Source organism: Ochotona curzoniae, unplaced genomic scaffold, assembly GCF_017591425.1.
Source record: "Ochotona curzoniae isolate NIBS_2020 unplaced genomic scaffold, NIBS_Ocur_1.0 contig_3819, whole genome shotgun sequence".
NCBI lineage: Eukaryota > Metazoa > Chordata > Mammalia > Lagomorpha > Ochotonidae > Ochotona > Ochotona curzoniae.
In genome coordinates, this window is record NW_024466004.1 from 54,463,706 (window position 1) to 54,486,837 (window position 23,132).

The 23,132-nt window shown below is 38.2% G+C and overlaps 1 protein-coding gene across 4 annotated transcripts in view; it reads right to left on the reverse strand.

The window, feature by feature from the left end:
• Positions 1-23,132, reverse strand: part of ATG5 (autophagy related 5) — a 100,452-nt gene that overhangs the window by 63,769 nt on the left and 13,551 nt on the right. For 2 of the 4 annotated variants that reach the window (XM_040983837.1, XM_040983838.1), the window contains exons 3-4: positions 18,148-18,275; positions 6,230-6,308 (exon numbers count right to left, since the gene is read on the reverse strand). In XM_040983837.1, coding sequence (XP_040839771.1) covers positions 6,230-6,308; positions 18,148-18,275 — 207 coding nt within the window. Of the gene's footprint in view, positions 1-6,229; positions 6,309-18,147; positions 18,276-18,554; positions 18,869-23,132 lie in introns of those variants that run through there. The other 2 variants (XM_040983839.1, XM_040983840.1) reach the window with 2 other exon arrangements.

A 23,132-nucleotide genomic window follows, 5' to 3' on the forward strand; every position in this document is an offset into this window, starting at 1 on the left:
CTTCTAATCTAACACACATTTACAACTAAGTGAAAACAGTAATTTTGGATAATCTGTCAGCAATACTGAAAGGTTAGGGCACGATAAAAGAGCAGAGCTATAAACATCTTTTCCATATGACCCATAGAGAATTCAACAACCGATTAAACATGCAGAAGTTGTCACAGCAATGTTATTTCATTACTGAATCACCTCTGGTAAGTGCACTCTACACTTTACAGAAAATAAAAAGAGTTAAATAGCTTGCTTTTATACAACATCTAAATGTTCACTTATATGTACAAGTTAGACTAGAACAAGAGAAAATTTTCAAGTATTTCTCCCAAAGTATCATTTTCAGGATACAAGGAAGCATGCTATAAAAAAGAAGCTTAAAGAAATAAACTGACTCAACACTAAAGCTAAAACCTGCTATCTTGCTCAACTCTCTTAAATTTTCTAATTCTAACAAGATACAATCAAAAAATCTGCAATCATTGCATTCATTCCTTTTACAACCTGACGGATCTCTGCCATCCTGCTACCTAAATGCCATTTGCTTAATCTTTGGAATACGGCTCAGTTAATTACTCCCGTCTCTTCCTGCAACAGTATCTTTACCAATTTTCTCATTACTATTTTCCATCAGCTTTCTCCCATATTAAAACAACAACAATCAAAATGAACCAACCAAGCAATCATGGGCCTTTCTACTAGCCTAACTCCTGTCTCTGTAGTGCCACCTCATCTCCTCTTCACAGACAACTACCAAACTTTCGGCTCCCTGCAGCCTATCACACTCATCATCCCATTGCAAATTCTCTTTTCAACACCAGCAGTGATACCTTTCAATTCTTTTGTTTTAAGACTTAACCAAACATCGCTACCCTCTAGGAAGCAGTCACCCACAGGTCTGAGTCATCACACTTTACATTTCCCTCCAATTGCTCTTCCTTATTTTGCTTCTTCCTCTTTATATATTGTGATTGTTCTGGTTTCCAGTTTTCTATTTTATCATCCTTACCTTCTTGCTTAGCATGTATGGACTGGGCCTCATTATCTGTCTCCCAACAAGATCCTTCTCATTACCTTCAAGCTCATACCTATCTACGAAGATTTCACATGGGTCTCAAGTCCTGGTGTACTCCTAACTCCATCTTACTGAAAATACTGACAGGCAGCAGGTGAAGGCACAAATACTTGAGTTCCTATCACACACATTAGAGATTTAGCCTGAATTCTAGGTTCTTGCCTGTCAGCTGACCCAACTTCCAATGTGGGCATTTGGAAAGTTAATCAGCAACTGGGATAGCGACCTGCTCTTTCTACATCTTTCTTTCTAATAAATAAGCATACCTCAAAAACTAGCTGCAAATTTTTCAAAATGGTTAATGCAATTTCTACCTTTCATATAAGATTTACACAAGTGGGCCTGGCATGGTAGCCTAGTGGCTGGAGTCCTTCCCTTGCATGCACCAGGATCCCATTTGTGCGACAGTTCATGTCCCGGTGGCCCCACTTCGCATCCAGCTCCCTGCTTGAGGCCTGGGAAAGCAGTGGAGGATGACCCAAAGCATTGGGAGACCTGCAACAAGCTCCTGGCTTCAGATCAGTTCAGCTCCAGCCATTGTGGCCACATGTGGCCACTTGGGGAGTGAACCAGCAGATGGAAGATCTTCTTTGTCTCTCCTCCTCTCTGTATATCTGACATTCTAATAAAAATAAATGAATATTCTAACAAATGTATTTAAGTTCTTTCTCGCCTTAGTGATTGCATGAGACCAATACGTAATTGTGATTTTTAATTTACATGTCTCTGGTGCCTAGTGAGGCTAAGCCCTTTACAGGTGCTTACTGTCCACTGCAATCTTCTGTATTTTTTCCAAAACAATAAATTTGTTAGGAAATAAATAGAACCTAAAGTAAACTTCTGGGTTTACTAGCATACTGTCAACTAGAAACGGGAGTTTAATTCAAAGACTGTACCCAGTTACACACCTACAAAACAGACTAGTAAATAAATTCAGTAAGAGGAATTTCACATATACCAGTTAAGATGCTACAATTTTCTGATTGTAGGATAACCCAGCTTCCATTATTTTACAACTGAGAAGCTACCACTCTTCCAATGCACTTTAATAAATTTCTGGGCTTTTTCAATATGAAGCATCACATTTATTATAACATTTATATTTTCCTTAACCATTTAATATGGATAAATCTGTGATAATGGTTTTCAACATACCCCTGCATTATTTCTGTCACTGCAAGTTTTTAATACTCTGCTCCCCTTTTGTTATACATCCAATGGTTTTTCTCTTCAGAACATTTTTAGTAACAATGATTTTCAACAATGTATGATACATTAGAGCAGAAATATCAACAGATGGAATGGGAACAATAACCGATATATTTGTTTTGTCCTTAGGGTAAAATAAGTCAGTAAACCACCATTCAATTGCAGCATTTGTCAGATAGATGAAATTCCCCTCCATTCTCAAGCTTGCAGACAGTTCTAATGATAAATGGGTACTGAATTCCAATTATGGTTTTTCCTGATTCTATGGATTTTATTATACAATTTTTCTATTTTCTGCTTACTCAGTGAATTATGCTGACTGGTAACTGAATCAATACAGCATTCCTAGTGTAAACTCAGCTGAGTCGTGGTGTGTACTGTCCTTTTTCTATCCTGACGGACTCAGTATGGAAATATCCATACTTTACTGTCAGTGCTCATAAGGGATATTAGCTTGCACTTCCCTTTTAAAGAAGTTAGTAGGTCTTAGCACTACAGTACAGCTTGTAAAACAAGTTCAAGTTCCATGTTCGAACAAGGAAGTGCTTGCTTGCCTCCCTTCTCTTTTCTGGAAAAAAACTGTAAAAAGACAAATAAAAGCTATTCCTTAAATGTTATACAATTCACCACAAAAGTCTACTTATTTGAGAAGTTTCACAGTACAAATTCAACTTCTTTATAGAAAAACACTATTCAATTCTGTTATTCTTGCATCAGTGTTGATAAAGTATACTTTCCATGAATTTGTCTATGTGTCAAATTTGTTGACCAAGAATTGCCAATAAAGTTATTCATAATACAAGGTGACTTCACAAAGTTCATGGAAAAGTTTGTGGAAGATGAAGCTAAAAGACAAAAAAATAAGATTTTTATTTCTCAACATAAACCACAGAAAATTTTGTAAGTGCTAACACCAAACTTAAATATCCATTCCTATGGGAAAATTAATCTTATCAATGTAGTCTTTTCAATGTAATAACTAGGGGGAAAAAGGTGTCCTTGAAAAAGTTCTTAATTACAATTGAAAAAGACACAAAAAACCAAGTCAAATGTGTAATGATTTCCCACCAAAATTCTTACAAAATTGTTGGGTGAGATGTGAGCAGGAACATTGTTACTGTGGAAAAGGACTCCCTGATGCTTTCCTACATATTCTGCTAAAGTTTTGGCTCAGTTTTTCAAAACCCTAATAAGCAGAAAGTCGACAGGCAAACTGGCCTGACGAACCCCACAAACCCGCAGCTATGATCTTTGCTCCTGACTGTTCTGCATTTGCATTGCCAGCACCACTTCCACCTCTTGCTAGTCTTGATTGCATCTGCTTCAAATTTCTACAGAAAGTTCTGCTCTTAATCTGCAGCTGATATTGACCTGACAGTTTTAGCACTCTCAGAGTAGGAAGCCAGCTCCACTGCAATGTTTCACAGTATCAACTACTAGTTCTAATGCTAATTACTGACCCTTTTAAATTTGAACATGAATGAAGTTCATTGTATCTTCACAAACTGATGGATGGTCTGTCACTACAAACTTCATCTTCAACACTATCACGTCCTTTCTTAAAGCAAGTTATCCATTTGTAAACTTATTATTTCTTTGGGTCACTGTCCCTATAATCCATTTTGCAAAATACCAATGATTTTACCTATCTTCCCCTATCTTCCTCATCATTTGAATGTCTTTTTGCTTCAAATTTAGCAGAAATTATGTTACTCTGGTAGGGATTCCTTAATCTAGTATCCTTCTTAGTGCCTCAAGCAAGACATACTACAGTAATTGGTACTAAAAATTTTTACCCTGGTACCAAAAAAGAAATAAGAAATACATGTGTATGTTTTTTCAAAGTACAGATTTTCCATTAATGAAGACCACTCATATTCCCTGTTATTCTTTTAATAGCCACGGTATTAACTGTAATTTACTATCTTTCTGTCCTAAGCAAATTGTGTTTTCAATCACAGGATATAAAACAGTCTCATTCCCTCTAAGCATTATTTTAGGTGAATCCTACAATTCTTTGAAATATTTTTAATTTCCTCAATCAAGTTTCTAATCCAAGGATAACTGAGGCACTCCAGAATTAGCCATCCTTTGGATAATTACAGTCCTTACCTATACTATGAGAGACTCACAGTAAACGTGCTTTGAAACACTCATTAAAAAAATTGAATAAAAAGAAAGCAAGAGTAGGCAATTGACGCTGCATGGATACCTGAATCCCATACTGGAGTGTCTAGGTTTGAATTCCAGCTCGCACCTGATTCCAGTTTTCTGCTAGCTCTGTTCCTACTGAGTAGTAGATAACCAGCTCAGTACCAGAGTATCTTGCCATAAAGATCTGGATTAAGTTACTAGTTCCTTGGGCCAGGGCTGTAGCACGGTGAGTTAAGCTGTTGCCTGGAGTGCTAGTATCTCATATGGGTACTGGTTCGAGTCCCAGATGTTCCCTTTCTCATCCAGCTTCCTGCTAATGCACTCAGGAAAGCAGCAGAAGACTGTCCAATTTGTTGAGTCCCTGCACCCCTACAGAAGCAGAAGAAGCTCTTGGCTTCTTCCTAGCCCTAGCCATTGTAGCCACCAGCAAGTGGAAGATTTCTTCTAAATATTTTAAATAAAGAAAGAAAGGGAAAAAAGGAAAAAAAAAACCCTTCTTGGCTCTCAACGTTAGCCTAGCTCAACTCCAGGAACTGTGGGCATCTGGAGAATCATTCAGTGGATGGGATATTTCTCTCTCTGCTTTTAAAATAAATAACATGTTAAAATGTGTATTTTTATTAACTTTTTAAAGATCCCTCATATTTTTTTAGCTTTAAACAGTTTTTCTCCTGTTAAAAAATTAGGATTTTTTTTCCAGAAAATGATTTACTGGAAAATCAGAGTCAGAGGGGGGAAAGAGACAGATCAATCCTCAAGAATGTAGTCACATACACCCACACCTTTCACTGCAGACTCAGGAGACTCCAAGCAGACAAAACCTACATAAACCGTGCCCAAACTCCCAATCCAGAGAAACTGAGAATCAATCTAAACTCCTTTAAGCTGCTACATTTGCAGCAACTTATCCACAAAAATAGATAACCAATTAGCCACAAATATGTATAGTTACAAAGGGAGCACAGTAGTAGAAGCAAGTAAAATACATGCCGAGCTTCTTCAACGGCCTTACTGACACACAGAATCAAGAACCAACAAGAACATATGGATGGATGGAAAACTACAATAAGTTCTAATCCAAATTTCAGCCTTTTTCAGAATCTGTGTCTCACAAACATAAATAAACTATCTATTGTAACTATTTTATTATTTTCTGAAGCTAACATAAAAGACTTGTTAAACAATATCCTCAATATGCTTGAGATGGTTTTATCTTTAAGCCACATTAAGTTTAAATTGTTTATAGGGGTCCAGCACTACGGCATATTAGCTTAAGCTTCCAATTGTAGTGCCGGCATCCCATATGGGCACTGAGTCCCAGGTGTTCGGCTTCCAATCTAGCTCCTTGGAGATGGCTTGGGAAAGCAGCAGAGGATGGCCCAAGTCCCTGATCCTCCGCACCCATGCAGGAAACCCAGAGGATGAGCCAGGTTCCTGGCTTCAGACCAACCCAGCTCAGCCACCGTGACCTCTTGGGGAGTGAACCAGCAGACAGAAGATCTATTTCTCTTCTCTGTGTAAATACTGGAACAGTATTTACTTGTAGTAGTGCAAAAGTACAGTAAATGAAGAAGCATCAAAGGAAAAGCAGGTGGACAGCCTTTGGATGGTACCCATTATGAGAAAGCAAACCTAAAATCTAAGAATTAGGTTAAAATTCAAAAACATTTAATAGATAGTGAAGCTTAGCAAATACAACTGTATCATTAGAAAAACATTAACTTCAATTTTTTAATAATGGTCTACACTACCTATGCAGCACAAGTGGGACAAATCAGAAATGCTATTAAACTATACCTTAAAATGCACTGTGATGTTCCAGGGAAGAGCTGAACTTGATGCAAGAAGATCAAACAGCAAACCGATTGGGTAATGCCTAAAAATGAGAGTACATTTTAACAGAAAAAAATATGCAAAAATTTTAACTATAACTCCAGAATAAATTTTCAGCCCATGTTCTAACACTAAATATCATTAACCATATCACAAATTACAAGGCCCAAGTTAACATGAAACCCTGTGCAGTCATTAGTTTCCTTACCTACAAAATTGTCCACAAAAAAATTTGTCAGTTACATTGTTATTTCTCCATGATGTAGCATCTAATTACCATTTTAGCCTTAAAATAATTGTTTTTCTTGAAATTAACTTTGCTTTTAAATGAATTTACAATTTTCAAAAATTTTAAGAATAAAACAAGCACCTCAAAACCATGTCAATTACATAGACTGTAGTTAATACTAATATTACCGAGTATAAATGTATAGCCTTCTGTCTGCATATATATCTAAACATGGCTCAGGAATATTCCTTACATCTAATAAAATCTGCTCTTTTTTCTGTACACAAAATTAAAACATCAACATTCCAAGTTATTGACTATTATTTTGAAACCTAAATTTTACAGAATTAAAGAGTCAGGAGAGAGACAGGAAGAAGAAAAGAGTGTGAATCATGGCTGAGTTAGGCCCAAGCCAGGAGCCACGAGCTTCTTCCAGGTCTCCCAGATGGAAGCAGGGGCCCATGGACCTGGGCTGTCTTCTGAGGCTTTTCCCAGGCCATTAGCAGAGAACCAGATCAAAAGCAGAGCAGCCAGGACAGTCAGCAGTGCCCACAGGAGCTGCTTGTGTCATGGGCAGCAGTTTTATCCACGAAGCCTAGTGCCCCCCCTTTATGTTATTTGTAAGAAATAAATTTTGGCCTTCCCAAACAAGTGAATACTTCCTAACAACATTAACTGATGCTGAAACAAATTACTTCGAAATAAAAATGAATAATATATCTATCAATTGATGACTGGATAAAGCATGCTATATTCATACTACAGAATACTATTCAGACATAAAAAGGAGTGTCTTTTCCATTGAAATGGATGCAACTAGAAACCATTATGCTTAGTGAAATAAACCAGTCCTAGAAATACAACCATCATGTTGTCCCTGATGTGGGCTACCTAAAATACAAAAGACAAAAATATGTACTCTATAGGAGTGCAATTGGCATTTTGAAATTTATTGTTTACAGTCTTCCTCTGTACTCTGGAGGAAGTGCTTTTTTTTCTATTTGCTATTTGTTGAATTTTTTACCCAATGGAGGGTTAAGTCTGTGATTGTTAAGGGAACAGAAAGTAAATGATTTAACAAATGAAAAGAAAAAAGGAAGCATATATAGTATTACATACCATCTGGTTTTTAACTGTATCTATTATTGACTGACTTTTAGATGTAAGAGCTGCAAAGTCCAGAAACAACTCTTAATTGCAACCACAATGAAACACCTGATCAACGTTCAAACATAAAGGTTTCTCCAAAAGTTTATGGAGAAATGGAATTAAAAGCTATGTTTAAAATAAAGCTGTGTTTATTTTGAGCTTTACCCATATTTTTTGGTACCACCTGTTTTCCACATATCCTTTGAAAACAAAAGATGTAAGCTAATATTTATGTTGCCTTAATTCTATATAACGTAACCCTACAAAATGCATCAGTTACACCGTATTGTAACCTTTGTTTTGTTTTCTTTTCACATTATTGAGTTACAGAGATAGAAAGGAAGAGAGAGAGAGTGATATCTTCCAACTGCGGGTTTACTGCCCAGTAAGGAGGAGCCTGGAATTCCATCCAGGTCTTCCATGTGGGTGGCAGAGGGCCCAAAAACTTGTCCCATCTTCTGCTGCTTTCCCAAGTGCGTTGGCAGGGAGCTGAACTGGAAGTGAAGCAGGTAGAACTCAACTGGTGATCACGTGGTATGCCAGGTTAGACCACAGCACCACAACCCCAGGCTCAGGTCATGTGCTTACTTACAGTTAGTTTAAGATTAATGCCCTATTGATAAAAATAAATCAGCAAGATGGGAAAGCTTAAGTCTTGCATGTGTTTCTTTCAGTATTTTTAAAAGGATTTAATAATATCTTAAGTAAAAACAAAGTATGAATTAACATAATCCTACTGGTTCACATGAGAAAGAAAACAGGAGGAGAGAAAATATCCAAGTTATTGTCAGTACAGATGATTTGCTTACGGCCTTGTATTTGTACTTGTACATATAACATCTCAGAGCACAAAAAACTGCACCTTCTGGTTCTCTTAAAGGGCAAGTGTTTCTTCCACTTACAAAGAACTGGCATTATGCCTCTAACGTCCAATTTTTACCGCTTGGTTTATGTTATTTCCTTGAAATGCTGCTACTTGTGAATCATGACTTGTACTTTTTTTAAGAGAAGCTAAAAGACGTAGACATGACAATTTAATGGTTTTAAAAACAGAAAATAAAAATTCAGTCACCTACTTGAAGGATTTTGTTCATTACTGAAGCCATTTCAATGACCACATGGCCAAAGCCAGGCCTGGCCGGGCCAGGCTGGAATCAGGAGGCAGGAGTTTCATGCAGGTCTCCCACACCTCAAAAGCAAATCCTTAAAACAAACCAGTAGTCAGCCACTGTTGTGACACCCACCTCCCATGCTGAAGTGTCACTTGCAGTCCTGGTTACTTCACTTGCAAGTCAGTTTTCTCTTAACAAGCTTAGGAAGCCCCAGAAAACAGCCCAAGAAGATGGGATCCTATCACCTATAAAGGGACCAGGTATAAATTTATATTTAAATGAAAATACAAGGTCAATTTTGTGGTATAGTGGGTTAAGCTTCTACCCTGGCATATCATCTGGGCACTGGTTCACGTCCAGATGTTCCACTTTCCAATGCAGCCCCCTGCTAAAAGACTGGGAAAAGCAGCAGAGGATGGTTCAGGTTCTGATCCCCTGCCAACACACATGTGAGACCAGAGGTGTCTGAGTCCTGTCCCTAGCATGGCCTAGCCCAGGATACTGTAAAGTTTCTGAGTCCTGTCCCCAACATGGCCTACTAGTCCTGGACACGGTGAAGTTTCTGAGTCCTGTCCCTAGCCTGGCCTAGCCCTGGACACAGTGACTATCTGGGCAGTGAAGTAGCAGATGGACTATGTATCTTGCACGCTCTGTCTCTTCCTCTTCTCTGTAATTCTGGCTTTCAAATAAATTTTTAAAAATTTAAATTACACATATATATAAAGTACCATCACAAACATTGGCTAATGATTATGATGCAATATTGAAAAAAACTGATGCACAAAACTGAGGATAACATATCTATTATCAAATTCTGTAATTCTCTTGTGATTCAACGCAGATGTTTGTCAGAATTTCTATGCACAAAGATCTCGTCTGAATTAGCTGGTTCCACAATTTCTGACTGACCTATTAACATTAAAAAAAAATCTATAAGAAAATGTGACTGACAAAAATATACACATTGTAATCTGACTTACGTCAAGGATTTCAAAAGTACTAATTCATACAGCAGTACATAGTTTTGTCAGGCCCCTAACCCACAACACAGAAACCACATAAACCATAACTATAAGTAAATTATAATGTAGTCATTTGGCTTATAGGCTGCTATTTCTGCAATCTAATGTAAGTTTAATAGAAAAGGAAATGCAGAAATATGTGTATATCCCAGGAGAGGAGGACCCTATGAATTAAAGGTTCAGTCTACCAAAATTTTCTCGATTATTCTATAAAACTGTTGTACTATATCTATTTTCACACTTTTCTTTCTCTTTGTACACTGTTCTAGTATTTCCTAAACTTAGCTGCTAAGACTAACGTAATTTAAAATTTTTTCCTTGTTTGTCTTTTTCCAGTTGCTCATATATATTGATTTGCAAGTGGTGGCTCAGTGCCGCTAACATGGACAGGCTCAGAAGGAAGCAAACTCCAGTTGACACGGCTCTCTTTAGGAGGCATACTAGGGACTGCATGTTTCACCATTGAAAGTATCTGTACCAGCCACCAGCACTGCTCTCAGTCCACTCCACTGAAACAAGCATCCTATTCTGAAATTTGCTACCTTAGTGGTGATTCACTGGCAACAGGATTTCATTTCACTGAGTTTAAAAAAACCAGAATACTTACAAAGGCATAACAAAGCAACTTAATGATTATAATCCTGTTTGCCTCACTATGTGCCACAGCAGGTGGAGCAGCAATGTTTTCATGACTTTCTATGCATACTCCTACATATGAAAAAACAAAAATAACCAGAGATAACCTACACATAAAATGCGATATAACTCAAAACTGAACATTATTTTACAGAATATGTAAGTCCAGTAAATCACAACATAACAAAAAAATACGTATGACTGGAAACAAGGGAAAGACCCATATAAGATTTCATTTAAACATTATTTGATTTTTAAAGGAAGAATTATAAACAAAATTTACTGAACTCAGTTTTTTCTTTTGAATTTTGCTGAGTTACTTCCTTTTTTATTTTTATTTTTATTGCAAAGTCAGATATACAGAGAGAAGGAAAGACAGAGGGGAAGATCTTCTGTCTGATGACTCACTCCCCAAGTGACAGCAATGGTCAGTCTGTGCTAATCTGAAGCCAGGAGCCAGGAACTTACCCCAGGTCTCCCACGCAGGCGCAGGGTCCCAAGGCTTTGGGCCATCCTCGATTGTCCCTCAACCCCTCACCCATGGCCACAAGCAGGGAGCTGGATGGGAAGTGGGGGCGGCTGGGATCAGAACCGGCACTTATATGGGATCTTGGCACATTCAAGGTGAGGAATTTTGCCGTCAGGCCATCGTGACAGTCCCTAAACTCAATTTTAATATTAAAGTCTAAGTCTCTTTATTATAGTCATGATCCTCAACATTTGCTTTTACAGAAGGAAAAAAAAATACTTTTTATTTAAAAGGCAGAGTTCAAAGGAGAAAGCTAACATTCACCATTTCACTTCTCAAATGCACACAAAGGTTTAAGCTGGGCAAGGCCAAGACCAAGAGCCAGGAACTCCAGCTCCACTCAGGTCTCCCATGGGCCACCATCCCTTGTACTTGATCTGTCTCTACTGCTTTCCCTGGCAGTAGCAGGGAATGGAGAGCAAGCAGGTGGCTCACCCCACGATGACAATGCCATCCTTAATATTTCCTTTCTGTTTTCAAATCAAAGAGTAGTCTTGAAAAGAACTCCCTCCCTCTGTAATTTTGCCTTTCAAATAAATAAATCTAAAAAGTAAAAGGTAGTTCCAGATTATTTTCACAATTCATCCTGAAAAAGCCAATTTCGGCAAAACGAATTTCTCACTACATACATTTGCTTCATATTTGATACAAAGAAATCAGTTTCTAAATTTTGTACCTGGATACTCATACAGATGTTAACAGTGTATTCAATAGAAGACTGTTTTCTCAAAAGCACCCTAACATGAAAGTGACACTAAGGTTGAGCTGAGGCCTCTCCCTTAAAATGTAATGTTAGAGCACCCTCTGCTGACGGATCGAATCATTCTTCAAAAAGCAGAAGCTTACTTTCAGTTAGGGCTGCCTTACCACTTGCCAGGTAACTCTAAAGTTTCAGATATAAAGCTCTCTCTAAATTAATAACAATGTGTTTATCAAACATTCATTATGTGTACACCACTGACGTTAAGATTTTTCTACTCCAATCTGGACAAGTCAACATCTGTAATTAAAACAGGGGATTACAAAACAGAATGTAAGCAGGTGTGGTATCAAGAGCTCTGAAAACCTACATCCCTGAGCTTGAGAAGTTATTTCATATATTTGAGCTATTTGTGCTACGTAAGCTTTGCATTCATAAATTCAACTGAGAAGAAATGACCAACTTCTGAAAAATTACAATCAATTAATATTCAACCAAGATAAGATAGATGTACTAAATATACTTATAAAAGTATTTCGGGGCCCGACATGGTAGTCTAGTGGCTAAAGTCCTTGTCTTGAACATCCAGGATCTCATATGTACGCCATCTGGTGTCCCGGCTGCTCCACTTCCCTTTAATCTCTTTCTGTGTCCTGAGAAAGCAGTCGAGGACAACCCAAAACCTTGGGACCCTACAACTGTGTGGGAGACCCCAAAGAAGATCCTGGCTTCTGGCTCCTAGTTTTGGAATTGGCTCAAATCTGGCCATTGTGACTACTTGGGGAGTGAACCAGCAGATGGAAGATCTTTCGGTCTCTCCTTTCTGTACATCTGACTTCCCAATAAAAATTAAAAAAATATATATTCTCGGGTTTTTATCCCACCAGCAAGGCCCAGACATCAAGGTGTCTTTGTTCAGGCGTCAGTTCTCGGGGTTTAGTCCTGCCAGCAGCACCTAGGGTCACTGAGAGTGAGGTGATGGTGCTCTTTGGTCACAAGAAACACCGGAGACAAGCTGTTGAGGAATGTCTATTCAGCCCAAGTTCCAGGTTTATAAAGGTCTAAGAAAAGATCTCACATCAGCGCCATCTGGTGTTTTCAGGTAGTCCCTTCACCCAACAATGACACTGTGATTGGATGAAAGGCACACCCAATCCTGTTGACCTCGCAATCATATCAGAGGTCACATTCTATTTGCAGGGTTTGGAGCCACACCCTAGATCAGGGCAGAAAGCTCTAGGTCACACACACCAGGTAGTAGGCAGACACCTCGGGATAATTTCCCACAAAATATTTTTTTAAAAAAGTCCTTAAAAAGTCCATGAAGTAAATTCTTAAATACATTTAAGAGAATACTTCAGGGGCACGGCATGGTGGTCTAGCAGCTAAAGTCCTCGTCTTGAACGCACTGGGATCCAATATGGGTGCAGGTTCTAGTCCCAGCAGCTCCCGCTTCCCATCCAGCTCCCTGCTTGTGGTCGGGGGTGGGGGGTGAGGAGCAATCAAAGACGGTCCAAAGCCTTGGGACCCTGTCCCCACAGAGGAGACCTGGAGGAGGTTCCTGGCTCCTGGCTTTGGAATGGCTCAGACTGGCTGTTGCTGCCACTTGGGGAGTGAATCATCAGAGAGAAGATCTTCCTCTCTGTCTCTCCTCCTCTCTGTATATCTGATTTTGCAAAAATAAATAAATAAATAAATCTTTACCAAAAAAAAGGAGAAAATATTTTAAAAGTATACTTTATTACAAAAAAACTCGAAAGCATGCATGTCAAATACATCAAATTAAATTTGCTAGAAAATGTTCCCCCAAAAATGAACCTCCAGGAACAGAAAACTTCAATTGAGATTTCCACCAAGCATTTAATGACGAATGTATACCATTTTAATACAGTCTTTCCCAGAAAAACACAAAGCCAGAATACTTCCCTACCCATTTTTTTCAGGGCAGCATTATGACAGTCAAAGGCAGCACAAAAAATATCTCATCACAAGATTAAGAAATAGGGCCTGCCGCAATGGCTCAGCTGGCTAATCCCCCGCCTTCAGGTACCAGGATCCCAAACAAGTATCAGTTAGTGTCCCAGCTGCTCCACTTTCTATTCAGCTCCCTGCCTGTGGCCTTGGAAAGCAGCAGGGAATGCCCCAAGCCTTGGAACCCTGCACCCACATGGAAGACCTGAAAGAGGCTCCTGCCTCCAGGCTTTGGATCAGCTTAGCTCCAGCCATAGTGGCCATTTCAGGGGTAAACCAGCAGAGATGGAAGGTTTTTCTCTACTTATCTCTTAGTAAATCTGTTTTTCCAATAAAAATAAATCATTAAAAAATTAAGAAATAAAAATCCTCAATTAAATAACATTAAACAGAATCACTGTATAAAATTACATACTATGACCAAGTAAGTTTTACAAAAGCTATTCAAGACCAGTCTAACACCAAAACCATGTGAACATACTATTGTAGCAACACACTAAGTCATATTCAAATGTTCTGCTCTGAGCATTCCAAATATTAGAAAAAAACCCTACAAAATCTGCAACTCTTTGAATGCATGTTGCAAGTAGACAATTCCACACCTGATCTCACTTGATGGGCCTGCCACGTCAAACAGATGTACACACAGAAAGCACCATGAACCATCTCCAATCTATGCGTACTAGCTGTACATAGCACATCATACAGGAATTTTGTGCCAAAGACATCTCCTGTACAGGCAAATAATCCAAAAACAGAGATTTATTTCTGGACCCAAGTATTTCAGATAAGGGATACTCAATCTGTAATGAGTCAAAAAAAAAAAAAAAAAAAAACACCCATAGCTGACACAGCCTAACACACAAGCAGAATTTCTTAGCAACTTATGAAGAAAATTACTTAACTTTGATTAAAAAAAAATCATCTACCAAAAGACCCTACAGCTAAGAACATATTTAACTGTGAAAAACTAGTATTTTCCCTCTTACAAAAGATGCTGCCCGCTTTTCAGAACATATTCCATACAGTGCACTCCAGGAAGAAACACAGGAAAGAGAAACAAAAGTCTAAAGATTGAAAAGAAAGAAAAGCCACTTATACTCACAGAAAAATCCCAAGGGATGTAAAGCAAAAAGCAAACAAAGCCCTCTTAGAACATGAATAGTTCACTGAGTTCCTAGAACATGAAAAGCAACCATATTTCTGAAAATAATCAACATACAGAAACCAAAACTAAATATTTCTCTTTTTAAATCCATTGATTGGCATTTATCCACTCCACACATAGAGCTGTGGCAAATTTGTCCGCAGTAACATTTTAAAAAACAAATGCATAAAAGCCCCTGAAAGAAACAACCCACATCTACCAACTAAAGAACAGATAAACATGTGGGGGTCTGGCCATACATGAAGTAATATTCAGCATTAAAAACACTGATACACACACGCATGCAAAAGGATGAGTCTCAAAACCATTATCTGAGCCCAAAATGCCAGATACAAATTAATGACATGATTTGATTTGCATGCCATTTTGTAATCAGCTTAAAAGAAATGAGCCAGGAGCTGAGGGTAGCGTAAAAGGACTTACCAAAAGGATCACAAAGGAATCATATGACCTTTGTGAGATAACAGAATATGCTATTACTTTCATTTTAAAGGCAGTTACTCAACTGTACACACTACGAAAAAGCTCAAACTTCAGACAAATTGTACTTCATATACACTCTGCCCTATTTCATTTCTTCCCTTCTCACATAATCTTTTAGTCACAGAGAATAAAGGATAATAACAAACCATTAACAGTAAAGTGGAAACACAGCCTGGTTTAAGAGCACTCCCTTCTGCTATTACCTGTTACTAATTCAACTTCATATACTTTCCTTTTTTTTTTTTTTTTAATTTTTATTGGAAAGGTGGATATACAGAGAGGAGAGACAGAGAGGAAGATCTTCCGTCCGATGGTTCACTCCCCAGGCGGCTGCAATGCCTGGAGCTGAGCCAATCCGAAGCTAAGAGCCTCTTCCGGGTCTGCCACGCGGGTGCAGGGTCCCAAAGCTTTGGGTAGTCCTCAACAACTTTCCTGGGCCACAGGCAGGGAGCTGGATGGGAAGCGGGGCTGCCGGGATTAGAACCAGCACCCATATGGGATCCCGGGCGTGCAAGGCGAGGACCTTAACCACTGCGCGATCGCGCCAGGCCCCCACATATTTTCCTTTAAAACTAATCTTCAAAACTAGGCATCTCCTTTGAAAACCACGGCCCCAGTGCTCATACTCTATGTCCCACCTAAAAAAGATAGTCAACTTTCTACCATTAAATGGCCTGATTTTGTCTGGGACTTCTGGTTGCGTTTTACCACAATTAAGACCTTCCACCTCACATGAAAAGACAACCTGAACTCACCAAATTAGGGAACAGAACTAGTGATGAGTTTGCAAAGGGAGAAGGAATATCAGTTTGTGCTCTTCCTTCTTTTGGTTACGGATTATCTAAACCCATGTTGTCTTAAATTTAACTCCAAAGAACCAAATCTAGGAACATTGCTCTTGTCCTACTCAGATAAATGCTCTACACTCTTTCAGACACCTATGTGATCTCAGCAGCCCAAATATCACAATGCTTTAGTGGTAGGGAATCACAGGTTTATGCTATCCTTTCCTTTTTTATATTAGATTTATTTATTTTTATTTGATAGGCAGATCTTACAGAGTCTGGCATCCACTGGTTCAGTACAAAATTGTCACAACAGCCAAAGCTCAACTGATCCAAAACTGGGAGCCAGGTGCTTCTTCCAGATCTCCCACCTGTGGGTGCAGGGCCTAAGGACCTGGGCATCCCTCCACTGCATCCCCAGATCACAGCAGAATCTGACTGGAGGGTGAGCAGCCAGGCCTCAAATCAGCCCCATGTGTCGCTGGTACTGCAGGTAGAGAAATAGCCTCCCATGCTACTACGACAATCCCAAGATTTTCAGAAGGATACATGGTGCATTTAGGCCAAAACGATATTTTTACAGAACCAGGGAGAAATGAATCCAAACATTTATTGATGGCATGACTGGAATACAAAGCAATACATTAGACACAAAAGAATGATCCCACAGGATAAAATAGCCACTGAAAGGAAATGGCTTAGCAATCACTTGAGTGTTACAAAGTAAACAAGTTTTGCAGAATGTCAAGGGTTTGCCAACTGGGAGTGGTTCTACCCAAAGCAGGAGACATTTATCAACATCTGTGATTAGGACTGGAGACAGTACTACCAGCTTTGGCGCTTGACCAGGACTGCTGCTGAATGGCCTAGACTATACCAGGAAGGTTCCTCCCGATAGAGAACTATTTAATACAAAATGTCAGCAGTGACCCTGCTGAGAAACTGCCTTGCAACTGAAAAGTCCTAGCAGTCAAAGAAATTCTTGGCAATCTGTAACACATGGAAAGCAGTACAGTTTAAACATCCAACTACAATACAGACAGCACCACTGAACACAGATGTATCCTGCTACCAGCCACCCACAATCCTTCCCCTCCTTTCTCTCCCTCTGCGTTCCTGATCACTTATCTTCACAAATCTTTGAAGCACTTTAATGTCCCAAACCTCCATTTCTCCACAGAAATAAAAAGCAACAGAAACGCTGCTATACTGATACTGCTGGAAGTCTGTAAGTATTCAAGAGGCATAACGCATCTAACATATGGTCCTGAAGCTAAGCATTATGTTTTGATTATACAAAAAGAATGCTACAATAAGGCAACTTGCTAGTCCATCTTTAGCCTATTTTTATTTATTTTCTTGACTTAGTCTGTATCTTCTTTCACTGAACTGCCCACAAATGGCAGTACTTCAATATCTACACTCCAGCATACTCAAAGCTATCACCCTCATAGTCTGCTCTTTTTAATTTCTCTTTTCATTAAATATTTTTATGAAGTGCAATGAACAAAACTCCTAATAACAGAAGAAACACACACAAAAAAAATAAAAAATAAAAAGAGAAGAAGCATGAAAAAGACCTGTATATCCAGATTTGGGATTTATTTTCAGTATCTTTAAAAATGCCATAATACTAGAATTATTCTTCATATCATATAAAAAGGTAATCTATATTTTAAACACTCTCCTCCAAGCCTAGCCAAGATGCAATTAGGATATTATGGTCAACTAAATGTGGCCATACCACTTTGAAGGTAATCATGTACATATACATAGTTGGAAGATGAAGAAAATGTTGAACAGTACCCCAGGGATGACTTGCTCATGAGGTAGTCTCAAACACATTCTTTAAAAAACAAAAACCATAAGCAAACACTATTGTAGCATAAAAACCCACTGCTGAAAGTTTGAACTTGTCTAGTCATTCACACATTCACATGGAAGGAAAATATTTTCAATAAAATATTCTAATCATTATTTAAACTTCAGACTAGTGATTTTTTTCCGTAGAGACTTTGTTACAGGTACTTCTGGGCACTGGACCTTCTCAATGCTGGCCTAAACGTAATGCTCAGTAATGCAGAAAGAGTTCACTCACCATTTCAGTGGTGTGCCTTCATATTCAAACCATATCTCACTAATGTCTTCTTGTCTCATAACCTTCTGAAAGTGCTTTTTCACTTTGTCAGTTACCAACGTCAAATAACTTACTCTTGGCAATAGCAACTGAAATGAAAATTTGTAAAACCACATTTACTTACTAGTTATTTTTTCCAAAACTATATACAACAGGTTTATTTAATTTTAAGGAAAAACAGCCATGTTCTTCACTATGTCAAGTATCCACACAAAGTTAACTGCTTACATTTTAGCATAAACATCTGGAATTATTGAAACAAATCTATAATCTTTCTGTAAATGAACGATTTTAAATATAGGTATCACCTCAAATAGGAAATTGACTATTTCTACCAAATTTAACTTCAAAATCAAAGTAAAATTCACCAGAGTTACAGTGCTGAGAAGTTCATCAGCTCAATCCTAACACACAGGGAGACTTCTGAATCGGGACTTCTTAGTCCACCAGGTTTTGAAGACTGGAAGAGAATACAGCACTAGGTAAAGCCTCTCGGTGGAGTGACATAACAGTGATTCAGTCATATGAGAGCTGATGAAGTCGAGTTTGGAATAAAACGCACTAAACACTGTACAAAGAAGCTATCTGATAGGACCAATACTATGGATTGACAGAATAACTTCCTTCATAAAGAAATGACAAAAGGCCAGTTTTGTGGGTTAAGCCACAGTCAGCAATGCCAGCACCCCAAAAGGGTGAGAGTTTGTGTTCCAGTTGTTCCATCTGCTTCCCATCCAGTTCCTTGCTAATGGCCTGGAAAGTGTCTGGACCCCAGATACCCTTATGGGACACTCAGATTAAGCTCCTGGCACCTGACATTGGCCTGGCTTGGTCCTGGCCATCGTGGCCAAAAATAATTTTTTTTCTTTGTCTCTGCCTCTCTTTCTGTAACTCTTTCAAATAAATAAGTAAATCTTTAAAGAAAATAAATTACTAACTAGGAACAAAAGGAAACCAATATTTACATAAGAAAAAATAATGGCTTCTTTAACAAACCTGTTTTACAGTTTAAAAAACCAGTCAAAATCATGTTATTAAATAAAGAGCAGAGAATACATGCATTGGATTCTTTCAAAAAGGCAGAAATCAATACAAATGACACGGAGTTTCTGAGAAACCAAACAGAATAGTAAATTAGCAATTTAAAAATAAACTATTACAATCAATTCGCCTATTACAATCTATATTTGTAAATTCAGAAGTTTATTCTTTAATGACTACTGGTCACTTGACAGTAATCTGTTTCATAGCCATGTAAAGGGGGAAGACACACTATGGCTAATGAGCACAACTCTCAGTGCTGCACAACATGTACAATGCACAACATTCAAAATTGCTAAAGAAGTCTGTTTCACAAACGAATTTTTGTGAAACAGAAATTTCTTCACAGCAGGAATGTAGAATATTGGAGTGAAATGTCCAATAAGACAGGAATGTAGGACTGTTTTATTCAAGGCCACATTCCCACAGTCCCCAACAGTGGCTGCTTTATGGCAGGTGAGCAGTACATATTTGCTGAGTGAATCAGAGGTGCGAAAGGTTAACTGGGCAAAGAGCCAAAAATGATCATTAAAAATGAAAATGCTTTTCTAAAGCAGAATACCCTCTAGAATGTATTACTGTTACAATTTTCTGCTCCAATTTGATTTCTGGGTGTAATCTATAACCACTGGGAAGAGACATGGTAACACTAAAATATCTAAAACTGAAGAAGGTCTACAAGACAGTACACAGTCACAATTTATTGAGGAAATACTTAGAAAGTAAAAAACACAAAGAACAGCACAGTGGTATCACCTTGCCTTTTATCTCCAGACTATCCTCACTGAATGTTAGCTCTAGCTCATTGGTTTACCTTATGATCTTCTTCAGGTAAAATACACCTCACAAAAACATCCATTTTAACCACCTGTAATTGTACAGTTCGGGGAGACAAGCATGTTCACAATGTCATGCAGCCATCACCTCCCTCCCTCTCTGCAACTCAGCAGCACTGCTCCAAAGGAAAACCACAGCTATTCAACAATAACTGCTCAGACCCCACCTTCCCTAGCACCTGGTAGCTACCACTCTATGTTTTGTCTTCATGGGTTCGACTATCTAGGCACACTAAGTAAGTGGCACCGTATAATACCTCTTCTTTTGCCTCTGGTGTATTTCAGATAGCAAAATGTCTTAAAATTTTTTTTTTTATTCTTGCAGGATGAAAATGATTAGCCCTGTTGGGGTTTTGTCAGCTACAACAGAATCTGTTGTTGTCAGTCTTCATTTAGCAGTGGGATAGAGCACTTAGTATAGTGAAACTGATTCATTCTGCTTCTATACAGCTTAAAAGGGATACATATTTTATACAATTACACCAAATGTTTTAATCTCTGAAAAAGGTGCTATAACATACTTAATCATGACAAGTCTTACTCTATCAAACAATGGTCAATTATAAAATTAAAAACATACTCATCTAAGGCAAAGAAAGAACACACACAAATGGGCACATCTGAGTAAACTCTTAGGAAGCCGAACGTGACATGAAGTGAAGAGCTGATTTCCAACAGAGCCCTGTCAGGACAGAACACCAACAGGTTCACAGCGTATGGTCCACTAGAGTTACCACGAGGAGGAGTCACAAACAGCTGGCCATTTTGGGTGGAATACAAGCAGTGGTTACTAATCATGCCTGTATTTCAGGGTTTGGATTTGCTGTGCCTTTCTGCCCAACAGTACACTGCTTACCAAACAGCAAATAGTTCTCTTCATTCATTTAACAGATATAAAGTACATTTTAATGGGCAAAACATCTTTGAACAATAGATCAACTTATTTATTAAACTCATATTGCATACAACATGCGGTTGTTACTAAAGCCAAGATATGAAGGAAGAAAAAGCATTCTGATAAACTAATACTGAAGATCATGGAGAACCTTTTAAACTACATTAAAGTTCCTGGTGATAATAAAAAGCCAATAAGCAGGCAAGTGACAATAACAAGCTGTGTTTTCAAAAGATCAATACTAGCTGCAAAATAAAAATGCAGAGAAGAAAAAACTGAAAGCAGAAACACTGGTTATCGCTATGCAATTCAGCAGCTTTTAAATGGTGGTCTGGATTAAACTGTAGCAGGGGAATGAAAGCAATCAGCCAAGCCTGAGAGGTACTGAATACAAAATCAGCTGAACTAAATTATGGATCAAAAGTTAGGGGTATGGGAGAAGGAAATATCAAAGGATGAGAATGTGGAAGACGAAGACCTTTCTCTCTGTCTCGCCTTCTCTCTATAAATGTGATCTTCTCTTCCAATAAAAGCCATTCAGCTCTCTGCTTGTGGCCTGGAAGTTGGGAGGGGGCAGTTGAGGACAGCCCAAAGCCTTGGGACCCTACACCCACGTGGGAGACCTGGAAGAAGTTCCTAGCTCCTGGTATTTTATTGGTTCAGCTCCATCTATTGTGGCCACTTGGGGAATGAAACATTGGATGAAGATCTTCCTCTCTGTCTCTCCTCCTCTCTGTATATCTAACTTTCCAATAAAAATAAGTAAATCTTTTAAAAATGCAAATTATATATTTTTTAACTATCCATTCAATGGTATAGTAGGCTATGCCTCCGCCTAAGGAGCTGACAATCCATATGGACGCTGGTTCAAATCTTAGCAGCTTTACATCTTATCCAATTCCCTGCTAATGTGTCTGAGAAAGCAGCAGCCTGCACCCACACGAGAGACCCACAGGATGCTCCTACATTCAAATGCTAGGACCAATCAGGGAATAAACCAATGGATAGCATGTCTCTTTGTCTTCCCTCTCTCTGTAAACATAAAAATAAATTTTAAAAAACAACTTGACATTCTAAATGAAAAGCAATATTTTAAATGGATTTAACAGAAACACCAAAACTGAAGTTATTTAGCTTCTTAACAGCTTCCTTCCTAATACTTCTCTGCAAAATAAACATAATCCTTAATAATTTAAACAACATGCATGCAAAAGCAACAAATCAAAATGGAGAAAAAATAGAACTATTGGTAAATATTAGAAATATTTTCAAGTATAATACATAATCGAACATATCCAAAACAGCTACACTGTTGCTAAAATGTTCACCTATGATTCTAATACAGCTAATATTTTAATGTATTTCTTTCTGGTATGAATTATCATATATTTACATATATATGCATTTTAAAACCTAAATTTAGACTGGACTACAAGGTTCAACCCCTAATTAAAACAAATTATTTTCACTTAAAAGGCAGGTTTTTTCATAGAGAGAGAAAGAGGTCTTCCATCTGCTGGTTTACTCCTCAAATGATTGCCATGGTCAGAGCTGAGCTGAGCTGATCCAAACTTGGCAGCTAAAAATTTCTCCCAGCATTCCATGTGGGTGCAAGGGCCCAAAGCCTTGAGCTATCCTCAATTGCTCTCCTAGGCCATAAGCAGAGAGTCAGACAAGAGGTGGAACAGCCGGTACATGAATCGGTGCCCATATGGGATGCTAGCACTTCTGGCAGAGGATTAATCTGTTATATCAGTGCACCAGGCCCCCTTGCTGCTACTTGTTATTATTTATATACTAAATTACTAGCATCCATACTCTTAAAAAATACAAGGCAGAACTATGTAAAATTTTCTTTGGGTGAACAATTAGAAAGAATTAATTAGAAAGAACTACCAATAAGGCAGAATAATCCTCTCTCTTCTACAGTTATCCTCAAGAGTTTTTATCATTTCCAATTTGATTAGAAAGCTACTTACATCCCATTTCTCACAAGATTTAAACAAATTCAAATATGAAAAAAAAACATTGAATTTCTAACTCTAGGAAACACATCAAATGCAAACCTGATTGGAAAGCAAATAGAATTCAATTATATATTTCTCAGTTTTACAATTTTACCCAACTACACACGTATACTCCTTTGTTATGCACTGTTCTATAAAGCTAACCAA